Below are 25,158 nucleotides of genomic sequence, written 5' to 3' on the forward strand. Positions count from 1 at the left end.
TAAAAATCTATCGTAAGATAGTTTTCCATTTAAGATACATAAATAATTTAGTTTATTCAGCATGAAATGGAGCTTAGTTATGTAGCACAAGACTGTATATTCTGCAACACTGGGACTATCGGTGAGTTAACAGCGGGTCAAAGGAGTAGCAGAGATGACAGTTGCTCTTTTAAAATTATGATTTAAATCGAGTCGATTTAAATCAAGTCTCTATTAGTGATTTAAATCATGATTTAAATCGACTCGATTTAAATCAAATCCACCCTGTGAAACATTAAAAACATGATAAACATTTGAACAATACACAAGGCTTGAAAAACACAATAATCCTCAGTAAGCCATACAGTTGCTGTATTTATATGATACAAGGTGCATTGAAGAGTTAACATACACAGATTAGTATGGGGCGCTATGCTCGTGGGGCCCACGGGCAAGTGCCCATCAGGTCCATGCATTAAGACAGCCTGAACCTGTCGCTCTTTCAACCGCTGTTTTTCTGTCTCTCTTGACTTTGGGTGTATGGAATTGTGCAGCTCAGGTGCATTTGGTGAATAAGAGTTACAAGTAGTCCTTGACTTAACAACAGTTTGCTTAGTGACCGTTTGAAGTTACAACGGCACTGAAAAAAGTGACTTATGACCATTTTTCACACTTATGACCATCGCAGCATCCCCATAGTCATGTGATTTACTGTATTTTTTGGAGTATAAGATGCACCTTTCCCCCCCAAAAAAGAAGATGAAAATCTGGGTGCGTCTTATACTCCAAATGTAGCCCCGCCCAGCTTCTCAAATGGAGGTTTCAGAGGCTGAAAAAAGCATCAGAAATGAAGCTTCAGAAAAGAAGCCCCCAAATAGAGCTTCAGAGGCTTTTTTTCTGAAGCTCTGTTTCAGAGGCTTTCAGAGGCAGGAAAAAAAGTTTTTTCTGAAACAGAGTTTCAGACGTTTCAGAGACTGAAAAAAAAGCAAGGCACAGAGCTCACAACCAAGGAACCTGTTGCTAAAATTCACCTCTGGGAACAGCTGATTGGGGGTATTCCGGGGAGGTTGATCCACCTGCCAATCAGCTTTTTTCTTATTTTCTCCCCAAAAACTAAGGTGCGTCTTATACTCTGAAAAATACGGTACATTCAGATGCTTGGTAACTGGTTCATATTTATGACGGCTGCAGTGTCCAGGGTCATGTGAAGATCATTTTTTGTGAACTTCTGACAAGCAAAGTCAATGGGGAAGCCAGACTCAATTAACAACCGTGTTACTAATTTAACAACTGCAGTGATTCACTTAACAACTGTGACAAGAAAAGTCGTAAAATGGGGCAAAACTCACTTAACAAATTTTTCACTTAGCAGCATAAATTTTGAGCTCAATTGTGATCCTAAGTTGAGGACTACCTGTGTTAAAGAGTCAAAATTTAAGAAAGAGCTTTTGGTATGTATGAAAGTGATTCTCTCCCAAGGCATAGTCAATTGATAAATCAGCCTTTCCAAAAAAAAAAAAAATTGGAATAAAGCAGCTGCAGAAACCAAAACTGTGATCTACCTGCCATCAAAACAGCATTACGGAGCCTAATGACCAGACAGAATGAGGCAAGCCCTGTCAGACTCCAAATACCAAGAAAGACTCTCTGAGGTTCTTCCAAGCAGTATCCTTTATTATTCCTTGCCTGTAGACAGAAATCTCACCAGACACCATTACGTATTTACTCTGAAAACTCCTAGGGAGTAGCTGTTCCTCCTCCTATTCAAACTCTCTAAATTCCTCTGTATTTTGTTCCTTTGGAATGTACTCTTTCCCTTCTGGGAATCTGAACTAGTTTCCACCACAATCCCTCAGCACCTTTGCCAGCCCAACTAATGCCTCACAGACTGCACCATACTCCACTCCACCATATGCCATAGAGCAGTGATGGCTAACCTTTTCCGGATGGAGTGCCCAAAGCATGTGCCCAAACCCGCAAAATGCAATGCGCGCATGCCCCCCACATGCCCCCTGCCCCCCATGCATATGCACATAACCCACTGCATGCCCCCCACGCATGTGTGCATGACCCCCTGCACATGCCTCCCGCATATGCACGTGTGACCCCCGCATGTGTCCCGTCCCCCACTCATGCACGGCAAAGACCCGATGACCAGCTGGCCAGTGGGAGGTGCACGCACATGCATGGTGGAGCTGAACTAGGGCGATGGCTCGTGTGCCCACAGAGAGGGCACTGTGTGCCACTTGTGGCACACGTGCCATAGGTTCCCCATAACGGCCATAGAGTACCCAGATGGGAGTTTTTGTATTAGGATAAGTATGTACGTTCACACTATCATACTGTAGCACATAAAGGTGATTTTGGACTGCTTGGACCTTTCTGCTGGTCATCTTATTCTTCTCTTTATCCCATCTTTCTCGGGCTTTAATTTTACTGCAATTACAGGTTTCATTTTATCAGACCTGTATTATGAGATGTACTAACAAATATTTCCAGTCTAACCTAGTAAAATAATTATTGTGCAGTTATCGGTTAAGTAATGAACATTAAGTAGCTCCTCTGACAATCTTTCGGTGATAATACTGATGAAACAACATCATGCTTGCATTTCCTTTCTTTTTGACAGATTTGCTTGTAAATGAATAACAAAGACATTGTGCCATTTTGCTTGCTTTCAGAACAACCTCATTAAATATTGATTTCTGTCTCTAATTGCATAAAATGAAGATATATATCTATTTGTATCATTTGATTATGACATTAAATTTCCTGAGCCTACTGGTAGAAAAAAATGCATTCAGTTTTAATGATTCCAATATCTATGTATTGTATATTAAAATAAAAGATAAAGACATAAATGCTTGGAGATGCGTTCGGCATTTTGGGAGTTAATTTATGCTTGTAGCACATAAATGTACATAAAAAATAGTTTGGAGTGATATACTGTACTGCATAAGCAATAGGCAAGATCATACATCATATTTTTTTCTCTATCCTCTGCAGTCTTCCTGAACCTGAATCATTACAGAGACTTTCAGGGGAGAGGGGGGAAATCACCAAGCACCTTATTTTACAGAACTGTAATTTCAAGCAGGAAAAAAACCTTGAAAATTGGGGCTTTTGCACAACCAACACAATTCACAATGTCTACCTACTGAATTTCCAGTAAAGCGCCACTTTTCTAATACATGCTTTGAATGTGCTGACATGCACAAAAGAGCCAGTTTGATGTAGTGTTTAATGGTACCAGGCTAAAACTCAGGAGACTGTGACTCCTAATCTTGCCTTAGGCGCAAAGCCAGCTGAATGACTCCGGGCCAGTCATTCTTTCTCAGCTTTAGGAAGAACACAAAGGCAAACCAGTTCCAAAAAATTGACTTGAAGGTATCAGACATATACGCACACATGCACAACACAGATACATAGAATTTATAAAGTAAGGTTTGACGTAGATTTTATGTTATAAGTTAAGTAATCCAAAATTTCACCTATGCAGTCTTTGCTAAAATGTCTTTTATTCTTTTGGCAATTCAAAATAAACCTTCACTCACAATGATTCCAAAATATTTTCAGTCATGAAATGAACCAATCTTTCCTTTCTTGAATATTCTCACTTTGTGCAACATAAATTATAGTATCTGGATGATCCCATCTGCAATACTTACAGTTACTGCCAAATTGATTTTGGCACTGAAGAATCTATCTGGTTACAAGATCTGTACAAGGCAATGAACAAATACCACTAATGGGCAGAGTATACATTCTCTGTGTGAATGTGTACTCTAAGATCTAAGATCTCTTTAGAGTACGGGAAGACTTGTTCTTTAGTTTCAGTAGAATAGAATAGGTGGTCATCTGGAAAAACCAAAAGACCCCGAAGTCAAGGAAAAAGAGAAAGGAGAGAGAACGAATAACAATTGCAATTACATTCCCTTCCTTTATAAAATAAAAAGAGCCTTGGTAGTACAGTGGTCTAAGGCACCCTGTTATTAAGCTGGTTATTAAGACCAGCTGCCTGCAATTACTGCAGGTTCGAATCTCACCAAGGCTCAAGGTTGACTCAGACTTCCATCCTTTCTAAGGTAGGTAAATTGAGTACCCAGTTGTGGGGGCAATAAGCTGACTTTGTATAAATATACAAAAAGGATGAAGGCTATTGCTGAGCACATTGTAAGCCGCCCTGAGTCTCCGGAGAAGGGCGGCATATAAATCAAATGTAAATAAATAAATAAATAAATAAATAAATAAATAAATAAATAAATAAATAAATAAATAATAACTAACTAACTAACTAACTAACTAACTAACTAACTAACTAACTAACTAACTAACCATTCCAGGATTCCTTGGGAGAAACCTTAACCTGTTTGATTGATTATGTGCCCCCAAGTATTGCTGATTCTTAACCACCACATAGATTTTCTCCATGATGATCTGTCCTTAACTTAGTCCTTCCAAGGGTGCACTCATTGCCACTCTAACTGTCAGATTTACAGTGGATCTGAGCTAACTAATATTGCACAAAATATGTTCATATTTGACTGCAAAATGAAGAATGACTTCCTTTAGGCTCCCCTAAAGAACTGGTTCTATGTTCTACAGCATTCATCACAGCTAGTTGTTCAAATAAACAAATCAATTATCATTAAAGTTCATGCATTCAAAGTAACTATGCACTACTGTATTATTTGGTTGCCAAATTTAATTTAAGTCTGTATCGTGCCTTGGGTAGATGATAATTTCCTGGCAAGGAAGTGGCTTGAGATACTTGATGTAGAAATCAATGCTTCTGATGATTATATATGATCCATCATTGTTTCCTTCATAATGATGATCTTAATGCTATAGCATTTCTACAGATATCTTTCCTGCCATGTTAAATACTTAGCTGAAGTCTTTAAGGGATATACATTACGTTCTGAAATGGAGCTTGCAATTAACCACATATTTTTCTGGTTTGGATATTCAGTATGAGAAAGCATTTCTGCTATCAGAACCTACCCTTCCTCTGTAATATTTTTCCCATCAGGAGACCAGTAATTAGCAAGACATTTGCAGTTGTGTCTGGATAATGTCAGCTCATGTCATCTACCCACAACCGTTCCAAAGCAAAGGTCAGGTTCAAGTCTCCCTCTCTCTCACACAATCATTCTTATAATTAATGTTAGCATATTAAAAATAAATTGCCATTTCGTTGTTATGTAGGTTGCAAGAGAACTTTTTATCATTCCAATATAGAATGAAATAAATTCCAATAGAAGAGAATATTTGTAGCTCAGGGTTGAACTTGGAGTCACTGATGCTCTCTGAGCTTGTTCTCCCCCCCAGATGTTTGGTTACCCACCTGGATAATATCTGGGCTAGAAGTACAATCAGCTTGACCTGCCAGTATTGGTGGAAGTGTTTTTGGTAGTTGATTAAGCTATTGTTTACTGTTTGATTGTTTGCCTAGTTAGCAATTCCTTGATTGGAATGTTGTTTATGACTTGGTGTTAATCTCTGTTTATCTGGATGTTGATTGCTGGCAAGGAGGTATTGTGGGCTTTTAGTTTATTGATTACTCTTTTGGACAGTATGTAGGTATTGTTTATTTCTATGTCCCTGTTGATGGCTGATTTTGAGAGTGCCAGGCTTCCAGGAAGTCTCTAGCATTTTTAGATTTAGCATAGTCTAGAACATCCCAGTTGAAACTATGCTGAAGTCTGTCCATATCTTCTGACTGTTTGTCCTTCATGGTAACTGTTACAGTTCTTACACTCTATATTATTGATAGGTGACTCTTGTTTTTTCTTCTTCTGGGGCTACGGTCTGTTGGTTTACTTAAGATGTTTTGGAAGGCTTTAGTTGGTTTGTGTGCTAGCCATGTGGTTGTAATAGTCTATTGGTTGTTTGTGAGATGTTTTTGATGTATAACAGTGTTATTCTTTTCATAGTTTGGATTGCTTGTGCTGTAGTGGGTTGAATAGTCAGACACTTTTGTAAGATGTTGTACAGATGATCTGTTTCCCTTTTCTGATATTCAAGGATGCTGCAGTGTGTTTGTGCTGGTCAAAATAGTGTTCTTACATAATTTTTCTTGTGAGAGATTTGGTTGTTACTTTGGTAGTGGAGCACTTGATTAGTATGGGTGGTTTTATAATAACTCCTGTTTGTAATTTGCTGACCTTGCCTCTGTTGGTGAGGTTATCCAGGAAAAATAGATTGTTGGGGTTTTTTTTCCTTTCCTTGTCAATTTCCCTTATCACATTGAAAATGTTGATAGTTTCATGTATCTTCTCTACTTGTTCCTATTTTATTATGACAAAGATGTTGTCTACATACCAGATCTATACTTTGGGTTGTGCTATAGTTTCTAGGCGTTACATTACAGTTTTTGTTGTGAGTCCTCAGAGTGGTGATCCCATGAGTGTTCCTTTGATTTGTTGGTATATTTGTCCATCAAACTGAAAGTAGGTGGTAAGGCATTGGTTGATGAGGTCCATGATTATGGGTATTTTAACCTTAATGTATTTGATTAGGTCGGGTGTATTGTGCAATAGTGCTGTCATGGATTCTTTTGCTAATTCTGGGTCTATGGATGCAAAGAGTGCTGAGACATTAAATGAAATCATTATCTTATCTTCTGAAACTCATTTCGCCCTATCTGCTAAATAGCATCTAGACCAGGGGTCTGCAACCTTAAACACTCAAAGAGCCATTTGGACCTGTTTCCCACAGAAAAGAAAACACCGGGATCCACAAAACCCTTCCCATGCCTGACTATTTCTTGAATGGCCACAAAACTAGCATATGTAGTTGAATTAAATGTTCTGTTTTCTTCTAAAACTTTTCTTTTCTTGGCTGTACCCATGATTGGCCTATGTGGGTTGAAAAGCTCAATAAATTGCGTGCCGGCGAGTGTCGCACATTGGCGGTTGTGATACATATTTTGAGTGACAGGGAGCCGCAGCAGAGGGGTGAAAGAGCCACATGTGGCTCCAGAGCCGCAGGTTGCTGACCCCTGATCTAGACAATGAACATTTATACCATACTAAATTTGTTAGTTTTTAATAGTGTAGTCTACTGCGTGCATATTCAGATATAATTATTAAATTCAGTAATATTTAAACTTAGCTAAGAATTTCCACAATTGTAGTCTAAAGGTGTCATAGGTTCAGAGTATCTAAACAGGGTGCCCTTCAGGTATGTTTGTAACTTCAAAAGGCAATTCTATTGTCTCTGGTGAGCATCAGAAGGAGAAGGGCTGCCCTTGCAACAATATTTTATTCATTCTTCAAGAAGAATCTACTTTGACTGTCTTTTGAGCAGAAAGAAAAGGTCTAAAGTAGAATAGACAAGTGATCCATTCCCCATTGACTTAAACACTGAATCTAGTTACCAAGTTTAGCTTAATGTATGAATCTGGATTGTGTGGTTTATGGTTTGGTGTGTTATGAGCTGGATATCAGGATTAATTTGAGCTAAGTATTAAGGTAGATAGCCCATTGCTTAACTGGATACCTTAACTATCCAATGGTAAGTAAGGATAGTTAAGGTATCCTTAAATTGGATACCTTAACTATCCAATGCTAGTCATTGGATAGAGCTGTTGTTTTTGTTTCTTACTTGTCTTTATCTTATATTTAATCAGCTTCAAAATCCATCAGTAGCAGTTGGATGAAGCTCACCAGAAGAAAAATTACCCGGAAAGCATTAGAGAAGATCTGAAAGTTGTATAAACAATTGACTGTAATATTGCAGTCTCCTGATCAGTGAAATCAATTTGGCAGATCTTGAACAGTATGCTTCAGATTATTATTGCTGACTGTACTTCTTTCTGGTATGCACTAATTATATTGGCTTTTTGGAACAGAATATCAAATTATTGGACCCTTTCAAAACAACAGTACAAGATGAGCTTGTCTCTTGAAAGGCAGATGGCAATTTTTATTTCTCTCTTTATTAGATTTTGGAGTGTATTATGGCTAAAAGCCGGTAAGGAAGCAGAGCAGCACAGAAGTAATTGTTTGTTTTGTCTTGCTGGTTGGTTTGTCACTTCATACCAAAGTGCTTTTTTAAATATTGTTCAACCTTTTTGTTTTTCTTTTGTTTGCTAGGGAACTCACTTCATTTTAAAAAGTTCTTTGCTAATGAGAGTTTCTGACTCTTTAGGGGGCTGTACCCTAAATGTTTGCATGAATGTGGACCCAATGTATACCTTCTTTCTCAGATATCACAATACGAGGGATGCTGCCATTCTTGGGGTGAATGACGTTGAAAGCAAAGAGTCCTTCACATTGAACTTGACTCCTGGGTATTTCATAGATGCATTCATATAGTTTTCCTGGCAACGGCACGGAAATGCTTTGCTATTGATTTCTTCCGGGAATACAGAATTACTTTCAGTTAATTCTTTGAACAGCCACTATGCTCCACTTTGCCTATTCACCCCATGCTGAAATATAGAAGAGGAAAGGCATGAATGTCTACTGCAGTTGCTTCAGTAACCTGTGTGCCCTAGGCCCACTCTTTTATTTTTGAGTATGTTATTTCAGTAAGTGTTGTATATAGGCCTAAATAATGCTTAGTTTCAGCTGCCCTCCCAGCAGCAGACATTAGAAGCTATCCAGAAAACAGATTGCATCTCTTCCACTGCATTCCTACTGTCAGGGAGCCATACGGTTGCCTGTCCTGTTGCTGGTCTTATAGTTCATCTGAAACTTGCCAGAACATACTAAGTGGTTTCTAGGAGTTCAAGAACTAAGAATGAAGGAGAAATTTCCTGACAGTTAGAACAATTTATCAGAGGAACAACTTGCCTCCAGAGGTTGTGAATGCTCCAACACTGGAAGTTTTTAAGATGTTGGATAACCATTTGTCTGAAATGGTGTAGGGTTTCCTGGCTAAGCAGGGGGTTAGACTAGAAGACCTCTGAGGTCCCTTCCAACTTTGTTATTCTATTCTGTTCTGTTCTGTTCTGTTCTGTTCTGTTCTGTTCTGTTCTGTCCTGTCCTGTCCTGTCCTGTCCTGTCCTGTCCTGTCCTATCCTATCCTATCCTATCCTATAATATGCAAAATGGAGCTCCCTTCCTTTCCCTCCCCTTCCTACACTTCCTATAACTCAGTAGATTTAATCAGAATTTCGGTGAAAATATTTTATTGGAGGGACTCAAAATGAATTATTAAAAAGCAGATGAAATAGAAAATATGGTGTACAATAAGGCTAAAAACACTTTTTACACTTATGAACTTAAAGTTTTTAGTTATTTATTTGCACAATAAATATCTGAATTTGTATACAAGCTACACATTTTTTTCAAAAAAGTATTGTTTTCTTAGATGCAATAGCCAAAGGTAACAATAGACATTGAAACAATTCATTTCAAAACAAAGATTGCTTTAATAAAAGCTGTGTAATTTCAGTAAATTAACATGGCCCCAAACAATTCCCTGCCTTGTGATTTCAAACACTGTAGATATAGACCTTATTCTTGTGCTACCGAATTTTGTAGGTGCCCCCTTGCCTAATGTGCCTTCTTGCTCTCCTTCCTGTATTTGCAGACCACTTAAATATGTTCTAGGAACATAATTAGGAAAAAGCAAGGCAACAGGAGGCTGTTACTGGTATATCACAAGATGCCTGTCTGCAAGCAGCAGGTATAATTGGATAGAATGTTGATATAATTCTTCAAAAAGCTCCAGACTAGAAACAGCATGATGCTCGATTTTATAAAATTAGAATAAGATTGAGGCTTTAAAAAGAAAAATTGATCCCTATGCCTTTTTACATTGATTGTATATGATTGTACATTATTGTTTGGCTGCAGGAAGCATAGAGTAGATTAGGGGTGTCAAACTCAAGACCCGGGAGCCGGAGCCGGCCCACAGGGTACTTAGAGCTGGCCCACGGGGCTGCCTGGAAACAGCGAAGGACCGGCCTGTGGTGATTCTGTCAGCGAAAACGGGTCCTGAGCTCCATTTTCAGCTGCCACGGCCTCCTGCAACCCTCTGTCAGTGAAAACGGAGCTTGGGAGGGCAGCACTCGGGAGGGCCTCTCCCGAGCTCTGTTTACACTGGCAGAAGGTTGTAAGGAGGCCGTGGCAGCCGAAAATGGAGCTTGGGAGCCTGTTTTCACTGGCAGACCACTTGGGCCACTACAGGCACCCCCGACAGGAGTGATGTCAACCTGGCCATGCCCACCCTGGCCATGCTCACCCTGGCCACCTGAGGTCAAACACAACCCTGATGTGGCCCTCAATGAAATCGAGTTTGACACCCCTGGAGTAAATGATCTGACACATAAGAGAGAAAATTAGGTTAGGGACAAACATAGTTCCCTAACCTATTTAATTTAGCTGGACTTGCATAGTTGACAGCATCATAATCTGCTTGAAGAACTTGAAGGCCAGAACTTTAATCATCTGAAGGCCTCTTATATGACGTGAACTAGATATCTGAATGATTAAATGGATGCTCTAGTAAATAAGTCATTTACTCTACAACAGTGGTGAAATCCTCTGAGGTTTGCCACTTGTTTGCTGCGTGCACATGCGCAGTGCGTGCCAAACATGTGCTTTGCACACATGCGCACTGCAGGCACTACCCCGCAGCATGGAAAAAGGAGGCTTAAGAAGGTAAGTAGAACAGTGAGGGGGGAACAGCTGTGCCGCGTGATTTAGATTTGCTAGAAAGCAGGATTTCCTGCTTTCTAGCGAATGTAAATCACGCGGCACAGCTGATCATCTGAAATACCGGTTTGGACATACTGGTAGCATTTTTTTACTACCAGTTCGCCTGAACCGGTGTGAACGGGTAGCGTTTCACCCCTGCTTTACAAGCTGTGTCATGGGTTGCACTGTAGAGAAACACATATTGAAACATAATTTACTTCAGCTGCTTCAGTCATTCCATATTGAAGCGTAATTCAACTGCCACACTGCCTTCTTCATATATTGAAGAGCAAATGGCCCAAGATCACCCAGTTGGCCTTGTGCCTAAGGAGCAACTAGTACCCATAGTCTCCAAATTTCTAGCCTGGTGTAACCTGCACCAAAGTGGCTCTCATTTTAACTTGCAGTTATTTCTGGTATTTTCAGGAGACTTTAGAAATGACAAAATTTTCTTCGAGAAGATGAGATGTTGAAAATTATAACCAAAGTCTTATATGAAGCAGTAGAAACTGGCATGAAAACAAGTAGATAAAGAATGTTAACAGGAGGAGAAGAGAGGAAAGGAGAGGAGCTAAAGTCATATGAAAGCTAGAGAAGATGACTTTCAAAGTAAGGTAATTTCAGAGAGTAGAACATTAGAAGGCAGGTTTAATGGATGCATTATGCATCATGACCTTTCAAAAAGAAATAAAAATGGAATAGGATTCATTCATTATTTATAATCTGCCTTTTTTCTGCCTTTCCTATTTTTCTTTATCACAGTTCCTGTGTGGTAGGTTAGGATGAGAGAAAATACTCAGTCATCCACCCGATTCTGGATTGAGAAGAAACATGAATCAGAATTATGTGGCATGTGTAGCTTGCTATAGCTAATGTGATAGGGACATCCTTTTCTAGAAAGCATTTTCCAGATAGACATCTTTCTCCAGGCCCTCGCTAAATATTTTTGAGCAGGGCTCAGAAATTACAACAAATCCTGGCCAAAACTTTCATATACCATCCAGCAGTAACAATGAATCCAGGAGGATCCTTGGGTTATGGACCTACTGTTTAAGATGTAGCCTCATCCTCTTAAGATAACAATAGGTCTAACAGATAGTCATAACTAACCAACAATCCCTGCTAAGATGCAGCTTTAGGCTGCTTTGTTCTCAACTTTCAAAGGTGATCCAGGAAGATAGTTTGAAGGGTAGTATTGAAGAGAGCCAAGAAATCTCATAAGGCCAAGCAGGGTGCATTATCAAGATCTCAACAAAAGTAATCCACTTGAATGACCAATGCCATTTCTATCCTGTGCCAGATTGGACCCTGACTGGAAGTGGTCTAGATAACCTACTTCTTCTAGTCTAGGGCATTTTAATTTTCCACCATCCTCCTTAAAAACCTTCCATCAAATGGGGGACTGGAGATTGGGCAATACATAACCAGTTATTAATGAAGTTTTTCACATCCTTTTTCAAGGCTGCAGCTTCTCAAGAGCTAAAATCTTCTTTCCTCTGAAATAGCACAACTATTACTATTATTGTGCAAAAAAACAATTTATTTCCATTGGAGCCAAATCTTTTATTTTCTAATCACTTTTTGAAATTGCCTGTTAACTATTCTAAACCTATTAAATACAATCAGAACAACAGATTTAAAAAGTCTTTTTGTGGTGAGTTTCTCTTCAACTCTGAACAAAAAAAAATTAATTAAAAGTTTAAGAATTTAAAGAATTTGAAATAAACAGCAAAAAGCTAAATAAGATTTTGATCTAAGAAAGCTATAAATAAACAGAGAGTCCAGATAAATTGGAAATATTGACCTTTACTATAAGATTTTTGGGAATTAACTATAAAAATAATTTCTCATGGAAAATAGACTTGTTTTGGTTATCCTGGAAAGTGTGAATCATAACAAAAGATGAGTGATAATTTTAGAAACTAGATACTACAGTGAACTAAAGATTTTAAGTAGAAGAAAAAAGAGTACATGCTAAGATTTGGATGATAGATTGCAGGATCCCCTTAATTGGAAGATAAATTTGTTAATTACCAATTCAATTTTTCCTATTGTATCTCTTTCTGTCTTCTACCAAGATGTGGTTTTTTTTCTCAAACAAGACTTTTTTTTTTTTTTTTGCATTTACATTTACAAAGTACAAATAATATACTCAGCACAGGAAAAATTACCGTTGGGAGCACTGCTGTGCCCAGCAGTGTTTGTTTTGCTGTGGTTGGTGAAACATTTTTGTTAAATATTTTGGCTCTTCTTGATTGGCATCCCATTGTGCTCAACCCTGACCTGCTCTAACCTGCCCAAAATTATGCTTTCTGTACCTCTTCTACATACTTTTTGTAGGAGAATGCTTTATGGTGGGAGTACTAGGCAATCTGGAGTGTTGGGCTGAAAACAAAATTCAGTCTGCCCATAACTTAAGTGTGGAATGTGGAGCAGGTTTGGGAAGAGAGGAAGTAAGTACCATAGACAATCTTTTGTACTAGGGATTGGGAGAAGAATATGAAAGAAACAAATTATTAAATATTTTTTATTTCTTTTTTTTTTTTTACCCTTGTAAAAGAGTAAGGTAAATGTTGTGGAAGTGGCTGTTCCCTGATTTACATAACATTCAAATCTAGACATCATGTGTGATTATAGAGTATAATTTTACGGGATAAAATAGAGAATGAGCTAACCAGTATAATATATTCCTGCAAGTCTGTTTGCCAGACTGAATTTAAAAAAAAAGAGAGAGAGAGAATTAAGACAAAATCTCTACTCTTACAACTGAATCTTTCATATTAAATAATAAAGTTACATATGCATAATACATTTATGGAGTATTTAAGAAGCTGAATAACAGCAAGTTTATCATATGAAAACTAGGAGAAAGTAAATGGAAGGAAATAAACTACATAACTGGAAATGGAGACATTTAGATAAGTGTATTGCAACTTTGGGGATGCGGTGGCTCAGTGGCTAAGACGCTGAGCTTGTCAATCGAAAGGTCGGCAGTTCAGCGGTTCGAATCCCTAGTGCCACGTAACAGGGTGAGCTCTCGTTACTTGTCCCAGCTTCTGCCAATGTAGCAGTTCGAAAGCACATAAAAAATGCAACTAGAAAAATGGGGACCACCTTTGGTGGGAAGGTAACAGCATTCTGTGCGCCTTTGGCATTTAGTCATGCCAGCCACATGACCATGAAGACTTCTTCAGACAGCGCTGGCTCTTCGGCTTTGAAACGGAGATGAGCACCGCCCCCTAGAGTCGGGAATGACTAGTACATATGTGCGAGGGGAACCTTTACCTTTACCTTTATTGCAACTTTGTCAGGTTTTTTCTTTTGTCATCATAGTTCTGCACAATTGTTTGCTACCTCAATTTTCTTGTGTCCTATACTACCTGTGAGCAATATAAACAGCTACTACATGTTGAAGTGTTCCTCATGAATCTCTTTGGGATATCCTACCCTTTGAAGATAAAATGTTGGCTTGGGGATGAGGCCATTATTATAGCATTTTCCTGTATCTGGAATAGTATTCCCAGATGGTTCACTTGGGCTGTACTTTTAGAACACTTTTTGATGCCAGAATGACTATAAAATTTGTTTTTCTGGACCTTTTGAAATGGTGTCTTAATTAGATATGAAGCCATAGTACTGTTTACCCATCAAAATTTTAATTTAACTGCTCAATTATTTTATACATGTTATTGCAGGTTTCCTTTAAAAAAGTGATTAGTTTTCCTGAAGGATGTTGCTAAAGAACACACTATAAATAGAAATACGATAGCACTATATGAAGTCTGTATTCAAAGAAAGCGAAGTTCTGTGTCAAAGAAATGTTGTGAAATTAGATCTGGTCAGGTAGGTTCCTTGACTTACGACCATCATGACTTACAAGGCAGTGGTGGGTTTCAAAAATTTTTGCTACCAGTTTGGTGACTTTGCCCAAATTTCCACCAATGGTTCACGCGAATCGGTGTGAGCCGGCTGAATACCACCTCTGTTACAAGGGGAATTCCATTAAAGTCATAAGTCAAGGACTACCTGTATAATATTAGTGGGAGTTTTAGATAACAAATCTTTTGCAAGAACTACATCGATAGTACTTTCTCCAATATTTTGGCTAACGTGCACTGGGAGGCTGCACAGAGTTCCCATGTCATTGAATGGCCTTAGGTATGCTTGAATGGGACCTGGAAATACAAACATGTTTTTTAAAAAAAAAACAAACTATAGACTTTATTCTGTATGGAATGATTCTCACTCTTTTTATGAAGCAGCATGGCTTGCTAATGTAATGGCCATTGGAGTGGATTGCTATACTTTAAGTAAGGTTGCCATATGTAATGTACCAATTTTTTGACCTTTAATAATGCCAATAAAGAATCATGGAAACTACTGTGCAATAAAAATAGATTGTAAGAATGGAAAATGCTGTTACTGTGATAAATAAATATGAATATGTTTATAGTGGTGCCATCCATTCCAATATACTTTGAATACAGAAATGCTTAATGTTTGTCTAGAGCAGAAGTTCTCAAACATTTTGGTCCCAGGACCCTTTATATTCTTAAAAAGTATTGAGGGCCCCAAAGAGCTTTGGTTTAGATAGGTTGCATCTACCGGTAATCCTCAACTTACAACAGTTCATTTAATGAAGTGTTTCGAAGTTACAATATCACTGAAAAAAGTGACTTATTTCTGTTTTTCACTCTTAAAACTGTTGTAGCATCCCCTTGGTCATGTGATTTACATTCGGATGCTTCACATTTATGATGGTTGCACCTGAGTCTTGTGATCACCTTTTGTGACCTTCTGCAAGCAAAGTCAATGAGGAAACCAGATTCACTTAACAACTTTGTTACTAATTGAACAGCTGCCGTGATACACTTAACAAATGTGTCAAGGAAAGTTGTAAAATTTCCCACTTAGGAACATAAAACTTGGGCTCAATTGTAGTTGTAAGTCAAGGACTACCTGTATTAATATTTCCTCTATCAGAAATTAAAACTAAGTTATTTAAAAATATTTATTTGACTTTGCAGACCCCTCCCCAGAGACCACTCAGGGGTCCCCAGATCATGCTTTGAGAACAGCTGCCTGAGAATATCATAGATATGTCTTACATTAGACCCCCTAATTCCACAGAGGCTGTTTTCTGTTGCACCCAAAGGACTGAATTCAGTGCTAGATTATGTGTTTACTGAAACCCTGACACCTGCTCCCAGACAAGAGAAGGCTAGTTATTTTTTTAGCAGATGCAGCTCATCTGTTTTCAGTTATACAACTTGTGATTTCCCCAGAGTGTTACTGAACTACAGTTCCTCCGCTTTCTGTGCCATTGGCCATGTGACTGGGATTGCTAGAAATTACAGTCCAGCTTTATCTAGAACACTGTCCCTCAGTTTTGCAAACTATAAGACATATGGACTTCACACATTTTAAAATTATAGTACCAAGATGGAGGAATGCTGATATAGAAAGATGTACAGTAGTGGCCAAAATTGTGGAAACCTTTTGAGGAAAGTATATTTTTGAGGTTTGATGGCTAATAACACCAGAGTTATTTTTGGAGTTTCAAGATAATCATATTCCACTGCTGGAATGGCCTGGGAATAGCCCAGACCTTAACCCAGTGGTGAAATCCAAATGTTTTTGCTACCGGTTCTGTGGGCGTGGCTTGGTGGGTGTGGTGTGGCTTGGTGAATGTGGCAGGGAAAGGATACTGCAAAATCTCCATTCCAACCCCACTCCAGGGAAAGGATACTGCAAAATCTCCATTCCCATCCCACTCCAGGGGAAGGATACTACAAAATCCCCATTCCCTCCCACTCCTGGGAGAAGGATATTGCAAAATCTCCATTCCCACCCCACTCTGGGGCCAGCCAGAGGTGGTATTTGTCAGTTCTCCGAACTACTCAAAATTTCTGCTACCGGTTCTCCAGAACCTGTCAAAACCTGCTGGATTTCACCCCTGCCTTAACCCAATTGAAAATCTATGGAGCCAACTAAAGAAATTTGTTAGTCAGAAGCGACCCAGCAATAAAACCCAGTTAATAGAAGGAATCATTCAATCTTGGATTCATATTATAACAGCTGCAGAACTAAAAGACTTGGTTCACTCCTTGGGAAGATGTTGTAAGGCCGTAATTCATGCTTAAGGTTACCCAACTATTAACTGACGTGATAATTTTTGTATATCTTGTTTTTTTCTATGTGTTTTTTTCTTCTTTATACTGTAACTGCTGTTCTAATAGCAAATCCTTCATAAAAGTTATTGCATTACGTTCTTGATTAAATTATCTTTCCATTGATATATAATTTTATGGTACTACTCCAAAAAAAAGTGGTGTTATTAGCTAGTTTCAGAAATACACTTTTCCCAAAAGATTTCCACAATTTTGGCCACTTCTGTATATTGTCATTCTGTGCCTTATCCTAATTCACGTACAGGTAGTCCTCGACTTACAACCATTTGTTTAACAATGGTTCAAAGTTACATTGGCCTCGGAAAAAGTGATTTACCACTTACGACCTTCTCATTACCACCCCACAATCATATGATCGCAGTTTGGATGTGGCAGCTGGCTTGTTTATTTATGCCTGGTTGCAGTCAGACGATTCCAATGGGCAACTTTCCCAGCCAGTTTCTGACAAAAAATGTCAATTGAGGAAACTGGATTCGCTTAACAAATACATGATTCGCTTCATGAGCACATAAGTGATTCGCTCAACAACTGCAGCAAAAATAATAGTAAACTTGGGTCCAATCACATGGTGACTCACTTTATGACCACACCGACTCACGAGAGAAATTCTGGTCCCAATTGTAGTTCTAAGTCTAAAACTACCTATAAATGAATGGTTGGCATTTATTATCTTAGGGAGAGGGAGAAAAAAAGAGATTGTAATGATATGGTTAATTAATTTATTTTTCTTTTCTCTCTTCATTTTAGTATCCGAAAACTCTAAAGTACCAGACAAAAAGGCTGTCCCATCCAGCTGTCCCTCTTCTGCCCTTTTAGGACAGGGCACTAATCCTGCAGGAGCCAAGACAGGTATTATAATAATTTAACTCTTCCCAGTGTTTTCCTTGTACTGTTAATACAGTAAATAGTGTCAATACATACTACTGTTTGAAATTCTGCAGCATTTTATTTGCCCTGCAACTGTCTTCATGGTTGTTATTGAACTGATGATTCTAAACAGAAAAAAAGATAACTTAAGTGTCTGCCTCACTGATTACTCTCTCATTTGTGTGTCCCTGCAAAAAATGGTTGCATGTGCTAGCAGCTATGGCAGTAGAAGGAAAAAATGCCATTGCCTATGAATTCTGAAAAATAAAGTATTCAGAACCCAATGTTTTGGAGAAAATAATTCATGTATCCTATGGGGGAAAAAGTGAATACAGATTGTTTTATTTTAGTATAAGAAGTAATTTTTAAAGCGTTATAGGTAGTCCTCAACTTACCATTCATTTTGTGACATTCAAAGTTACAACAGCACTAACAGCCATCATTAAGTGCCATGGTTGGTGCAGTGGTTAGAATGCAGTACTGTAGGCTACTTCTGCTGACTGCCAGCTGCCGGCAGTTCGATCCTGACTGGTTCAAGGTTGACTCAGCCTTCCATCCTTCTGAGGTTGGTAAAATGAGGACCCAGATTGTTGGGGGCAATATGCTGACTCTATAAACCGCTTAGAGAGGACTGTAAAGCACTGTGAAGCGGTATATAAGTCTAAGTGCTTATTGCTATTACATCTGCAAGATTCACATGATCAAAATTTGGGCACTTGGCAACCAGCATAGCTTTACGATGGTTGCAAAGGCCTGGGATCACACGATCACCATTTGCGATCTTCTCATCTGGCTTCTGAAATGCAAAGTCAACGGGGTAAGCCGGATTTGCTTATTGATTGTGTGATTCACTTAAATAACTACAATGATTTGCTTTAACAGCCGTGGCAAAAAAGATTGTAAAATTGGAAGTGAATCACTTAACCGCCTTGCTTAGCAGTGAAAATTCTGGTCCCAGTTGCTGCCGTAAGTAGAGGATTACCTGTAGGATGGATAGGATTCTACAGCATGTCGTTGTGAATTAACTTTAATGCAAGCTACTTAACAAGCTCTCACTCAGAGGTTCCCCAGAGTTCCTGCAGTACTCTGCAACTGCAGACTGGGGTTCATACCACTGAAAGAATCTCAATATTGCTGGACAGAGAACACTATGGAGTAGTTCCAAATGAAGCTTTTAATATAAAATTGCTTTGCCTCATTCACTTATTTTGAGAGCTTTAAATGACCTTGTCAAACATGTAAACTATTCCCATTATTATCTCTCATTATTTCTTCCACCATATTTTTCTTTCCAAGAAAAAAAAAAGAACACTAAAGGGGAAAAATATGGGATAGCAACCCAATAACTTTTGATTATTAATATTTGGAAACATTGAAGATTTCAGAGAGAAATCTAGAAATCTTCAATAATATAGAAATGTACATGTTCCAGGGTATTTATGTTTAATGTAAATTTTCTAGCTGATTTATGGAACTGATTAAAATGATGATGGATATCCTAAATAATTATGATTTAAATGAGTCTTCTGCTTCCCAGATGTGTCAAAAATGTAATTCCAAGTTTCCAACTAATACCTGGAAGATATATAGTTGGGGAAGGTCTTGTAAATAATATTTACAAGACCGCCTGCTGCTACCAATAGCCTCCCACCGGCCAACTCACTCCCACAGAGAGGGTCTCCTCCGGGTACCGTCGGCCAAGCAATGTCGGCTGGCGACCCCAGAGGGAGAGCCTTCTCTGTGGGGGCTCCTGCCCTCTGGAACAAATTGCCCCCGAGATGCGGAGGATTCCCGACTTGCGCACCTTCCGCCGGGCCCTCAAGACGCTTTTATTTCAACAAGCCGGGCTGGTCTAATTTTTAAATTTTAATTGTTAATTCTTTTTTAAACATTTAAATTGGGTTATTTATTTTAATTATTTGGGCCAATCTATTTAATATTTTTAAACTGTTTTTAAATTTCATATTTGTGGGTTTTATGCTGGCTGTACACCGCCCTGTCCCTTTGGGAGAAGGGCGGTATATTAAATAATAAATAAATAAATAAATAAATAAATAAATAAATAAATAAATAAATAAATAAATAATAGATGCTCTTGAATATGGTGGGGGGGGAAAAGACTTCACAAGTTGTCAAATAAATACTCTCCTTTTTATTTTGTTACGAAATAAATTCTGAATTGGTTTTAGAATCCTGCAATTTTTAACATGACATTTTAAGAATAGATTTCTATGGATTGATGCTTAGAAGTAGGTTCCGTAGAATTCAGGAACAGCTGCCACTCATATAAGATGAATAGATTTGGAGCCTAAATCTTACATTGTTTTCACTAATTGTATACCAGCACTAAAAGTTGATGAAAGACAACGACTGGCCAGAGAACGAAGAGTAGAACAGGAAAAGCTTTTAGGTAAGTCATACTTACTAATAAACCAAATAGCTTCCTTGTTGATGGGTTGTCATAGCACAATATTACTGTCCTCTGAATTGTATCGCTCTCCTCCTCAAGGTTCAAATAATATCAATACTTCTGCCCTTTAAATGGATCTTGAAGGCCTGGCTTATTCCTTGTCTTGGGTTGGGTGGAATATATGTCCCCTGAGTGACATTGTATTAATGTGTTGGAGCACGTTAGTGCTCTACTAGTTGTTTCTACTTTTTATTTTTATTTTTTGTTGTCTTGGGTTTGTTTTTAAATTTATATGATGCCTCAAATTGAGCTAAGCAGCCTTATAAATATGAGACAGAGAGAAGTAGATAGGATTCTTGCATTTGATACCATGAGTTATGATAGGTGTAGAAAATAAGGAAGATGACCTTGACAAGAGATTCACAGGTGCCAAAGCATTTTTTAAGTCCAGAATATCCAGATAATATTTGGAAGCACCTCAGACAGAGACCTCCCTAATTCACTGAACTGTAAGAAGATCAGATTTTCATGGTTCTGTTATAGTAACCAATCTCAATAAAAGTAATTTTAACTATCCTGTAGAGTTGCTTTCATGGTCTGGTCTACCTAGTGGGGCTGACATGAGTATAATTAAATGTGTTATATGCATACTTTCGCATGAATATTTTTTTTGAAATTATAAACACAGATTCAGGCACCCATGCATTTAGCAGCGAGATTTTAGGTTTGCTGCAAGATAAATAGGCAGTAATTTTCTGCACTGAATGAATTGGTTGGTTATAAAGGCATAAATGGCCTACTCCAGTGATGGTGAATCTTTTCGGTACTGAGTGCCAAAAAGGGAGCGTGCATGCTCGTCTTGGCCGTAACCCGGAAGAGGAGCTGCCCAGGCTGCATGTGCGCCCCCAAAAATGAAGTTCCAGTTTCCAGCGCACATGCCAGCCAGTCTTCCGGGTTTCTGGCGCGCCTGTACACACGACAATCAGCTGGCCAGCTCTTCCAGTTTCCTGCACTGCCGCACGCAAAAAGGCTAGCTGATTGTCACGCGTGCATGCATGCCAGAAACCCGGAAGACGAACGGGTGACATCGCGCATGCCAGGTGACATGGCTCCGTGTGCCACTTCGGGCACACGTGCCATAGGTTTGCGATCACGGGCCTACCCCAAAGTATAGAATTCTGCAATTCTTTTCATAACATATATTGTGCAGAAATTGTGGTTATATTAAGGATTGTATGCATGGGGTTGAAAGCATACCCCCCCCAAGTCATTATGCACATATCTGAGTTTGATCTAAATTGACACATGCTTTGGGATTAACAATGATTGGTTAATCTTGATTGGTTTCTAAAAGCTCTTTAGAATATTTATGTGGAAGAATTGAGATCCAAAGCTAGTTATAGGACAGAGGAACATACAGACAGAGGAAAGATACTTAGACAATATGTGTCTTAAGAAGCAGAATATTAGCTTAATGAAAACTAAATAAATTTCAGGAGCTTTTTTCAGTGTGAATTCTCTAATTATAGAATATCTTCTCAGGATTATTCTAGATGACCATTTTTTAAACTTTATTCCTTTTCATTATATGCTTTATTACTCACTTAAAAGTGAAGGACTGTCTTAGAACTTCTTTTTTGATAAAACATTAAATGGACTTTTAAAAATCTGAGTTGTATTCTTTAAGATTGTATTTAGTTTATTAAATTGTGTTTGGGGTTGGTTTTCAACTTTTAGTATTTATTTTTTAGATGCTTATCCTGTTCTTTTTTTCATTGACAACTCAAGGTGGCAAATATACCAATACCTCTTTTTTCTCTTATTTTCCCCATAATAATAACCCTGTGAAGTGAGTTGGGCTGAGAGACAGTGAGTGACCCAAAGTCACCCATCTGGTTTTTCATGCCTAAAGTTGGACTAGAACTCAATCTCCTGGTTTCTAGGCCAACGCCTTAACCATTATACCAAACTGGCTCTCGTTTAATGGATTATATAATTCTATAATTATTTAATGGATTTTAGTCATAGTATCATGCATCTGTTCATTTATTTGATGATTGTTTATTTGAAACATTTAAAAGCCCCTGTAGTACATCTCCAGGTTATGCTCAATGCTAAAAATACATTAAATAAAATACAGTAATAAAATATATTTTTACAAAGACTGTAATTATGATGGCAACTGATTATGGTTTTTAACGATGCATTGCTATGTCTTTAACACATGGTTGAACTATGACCTACAATTGCAACTGAATTTGGATTTCTGAGTTGTCGCACGGTCATCCAGATGTTCAGACTGAATTTGGCATTTTTATCCACCTATCGAGTTCTTCCCAAGGACGTGGGATAGGCAGATGTTGACGTTTGATGGTATTAGGTATTGTTTCAGGATGTAAGCTGTTCTGAGGAAAGCTGCCTTTTGCAATTGACCAATGGTGATTTTTGTCAATGCCAGTGGTGTTCAAGTGGTGCGCCAGTTGTTTGGGGACTGCACCCAGGACACCTATTACTAAGGGTATTACTTTCATTTTCTTTTGTCATTTTATTTCTATTTGCAAATCTTTATGTTTTGTTCTTTCTTTTCTATTCTGCTGTCTCTAGGTACTGCCATGTCCACTATCCAGACTTTTTTGTCTTTCTTATTGATACTCGTTAAGTCTGGGGTGTAATGTGACAGATGCCTGATGGTTTGAAGTCTAAAGTCCCAGACCACTTTAGTTCTTTATTTTCAATTACTTTCTCTGTTTTATGGTCCCACCAATTCTTGATTGCAGGGAAATGGTACAGTATTTCTTGCAGATCTTCCAGGGTAGCATTGTTGCTACTTTGTCATGCTCTTTGTAGTCAGTCTGTGTGATCTTCTTGCAGCAGCTAATCAAGTGGTCCACTGTTTCTTCAGCTTCTTTGCAGAGGCAGGACTTGCTGTCTGTTGCTGTCTTCTCAATTCTGGTTTTGTATGCATATGTTCTGCATTTGTTCTCTTAGCCCCTCTGTCTCTTTCTTCAACTTTCCTGCTCTTAGCAATTGCCAATTGCAATTGTCTTGTTATTATATACTTTTCCTGTAATTTTTAAGGTCTGGCCATATAATACTTTGTCTCCCCATGTCTCTTTTCTGTTCTTCATTTGGTCTTTCCTCTAGGCCAGTTTGGTCTTTTTCTGATATGGACTTCAGTCCATTTTCTTCACTGTCCTTCAAATATTTTTCCAATGCCCCCTTTTCTTCTTCAGTTGTCCACATCCACCTATTTTCCTTGGTAAGTAAAGTCTGTCAATGTCACTGTGATGTTTCAGGGCATGATTCTTTCTTTCTTTCTTTCTTTCTTTCTTTCTTTCTTTCTTTCTTTCTTTCTTTCTTTCTTTCTTTCTTTCTTCTTCTTCCTTCCTACCTTCCTTCCTTCCTTCCTTCCTTCCTTCCTTTCTCTGATCCATGGCTTTTATCCCTGCTTGAATCTAGTCCACTACTCCAGCTATGCTTCTCATGACTGGAATTGCCCAGGTGGTATTTCCTCCACTAAGTTTGGACTTTTAAGATCTTCTCTCTCTTGAAGTATTCACTTCTTTTTGACTTCAGTGTGCTTCATATTGTCATCTTGAAGGATGCCTACAAGGCAAGGTATACTTACTTGTCTTTGCCCCACAGGTAAGCTTTGACACATTGAAATCCAATGTGATATGCTATTCTTCAATAAATAAATTATAGATTAGTAATATTTCTATTCATGGCTAATAACACAATGTACATTCTTGTGGTAGGCTTTGTAGCCAGATAAGAATATTCTGAATATAGTTGGGCAGAAATTTGGAATGTATATCTAATGTTCTACTTAACAATAAACAAGAGGCAAAATAACTTACCATTTGCAGGCATTATGAAATAAAATAATTACACTTAACCCAGTCCAGGTAATCCTCAATTTACAACTGTTGGTTTAACAATTGTTCAAAATTGCGACAAATTTGGAAAAAGTGACTTATGACTTATGACCTGTACTCACACTTATGGCCTTTGCACCATCACATGATCTCAATTGGGGCACATTTGCAACTGGCTCCCATGCACGATTCGTACAATATCCTGCAGTCATGTAATCATGATTTGTGACATTTTTTTGCCTATTTATTTGATTTCTATAGTCACCTCTCAACAAGTGACTCTGGGTGGCATACATTATAAAACATAACATTTTAGAATGTTTTAAAAAATTACCGTAAATTAAAACAGTACAAAATAAATATATGGCACCAAATAAAACTATGGGAACAGGGCCTTTAACACACTCAAGCACATAACCAATCTTCATGGCCTTATGAAAGGCTGACAGGGTCAGGGTCATCGTATAGCTGAACGGAGAATATTCCAGAGAGCAGGAGGTAAATTTGCTTAACAACAGTGTGATTCACTTAATGACCATGATGATTCGCTTAACAGCCTTTGTAAAATTGCTGTAAAATCTGGTCTGACTCAAGTTACAACCGCAATGATTTATAATTTCCAGACCCAATTGTGTCATAAGTCTAGGACTACCCTTAGATCACGGGTGTCAATCTTGATCGTGTCATGGGCCAGATCGTGACGAATCAAGACATTTTTTGCCTTTGCAAAAAACCAGGGTGGTCGTGGCCTGCACATCAGGGGTGGGTTGTGCTTACCTTTACTACCAGTTCGGAATGGGATCGATGTCGATTATGACATCCGGGGCAGTGGGTGGGGCCTCCCGCCAGTTTTATTACCAGTTCTTGCGAATCAGTCCAAACCGAGGGCAACCCACCACTGCTGCACATGATGTATCTGGGCCCCCAGTTTGACAGGCCTACCTTAGATATTGATACCTGCCCTACCTTATACGGGCTCAGAAAATACAGTAAGTCTTAATATACAGATGAATGACTACAGTGGAATTTCAAAGCCAGAAGATAAACTGGAAAGTAGAAAAATATCCCAGAAGACAGCACTGACAAATAATGTCTGTATGAATGCCATGAATATGTTCATGTAAATACCAGAAATCAAAATCAACTCAGGGGAATCTTTATTTGTAGCTTGGTGGAGGAGA

At 38.4% G+C, this 25,158-nt stretch overlaps 1 protein-coding gene across 5 annotated transcripts in view; it reads left to right on the forward strand.

Annotated features, from left to right (window-relative positions):
• MAP7 (microtubule associated protein 7) overlaps positions 1-25,158 on the forward strand; it is a 103,170-nt gene that overhangs the window by 49,711 nt on the left and 28,301 nt on the right. For all 5 annotated transcript variants that reach the window (XM_070932687.1, XM_070932689.1, XM_070932688.1 and 2 more), the window contains exons 2-3: positions 17,570-17,671; positions 20,034-20,099. In XM_070932687.1, coding sequence (XP_070788788.1) covers positions 17,570-17,671; positions 20,034-20,099 — 168 coding nt within the window. The remainder of the gene's footprint in view (positions 1-17,569; positions 17,672-20,033; positions 20,100-25,158) is intronic.

Source organism: Pituophis catenifer, unplaced genomic scaffold, assembly GCF_029215685.1.
Source record: "Pituophis catenifer annectens isolate HBS135680 unplaced genomic scaffold, rPitCat1.0.hap2 SCAF_1, whole genome shotgun sequence".
Taxonomy (NCBI): domain Eukaryota; kingdom Metazoa; phylum Chordata; class Lepidosauria; order Squamata; family Colubridae; genus Pituophis; species Pituophis catenifer.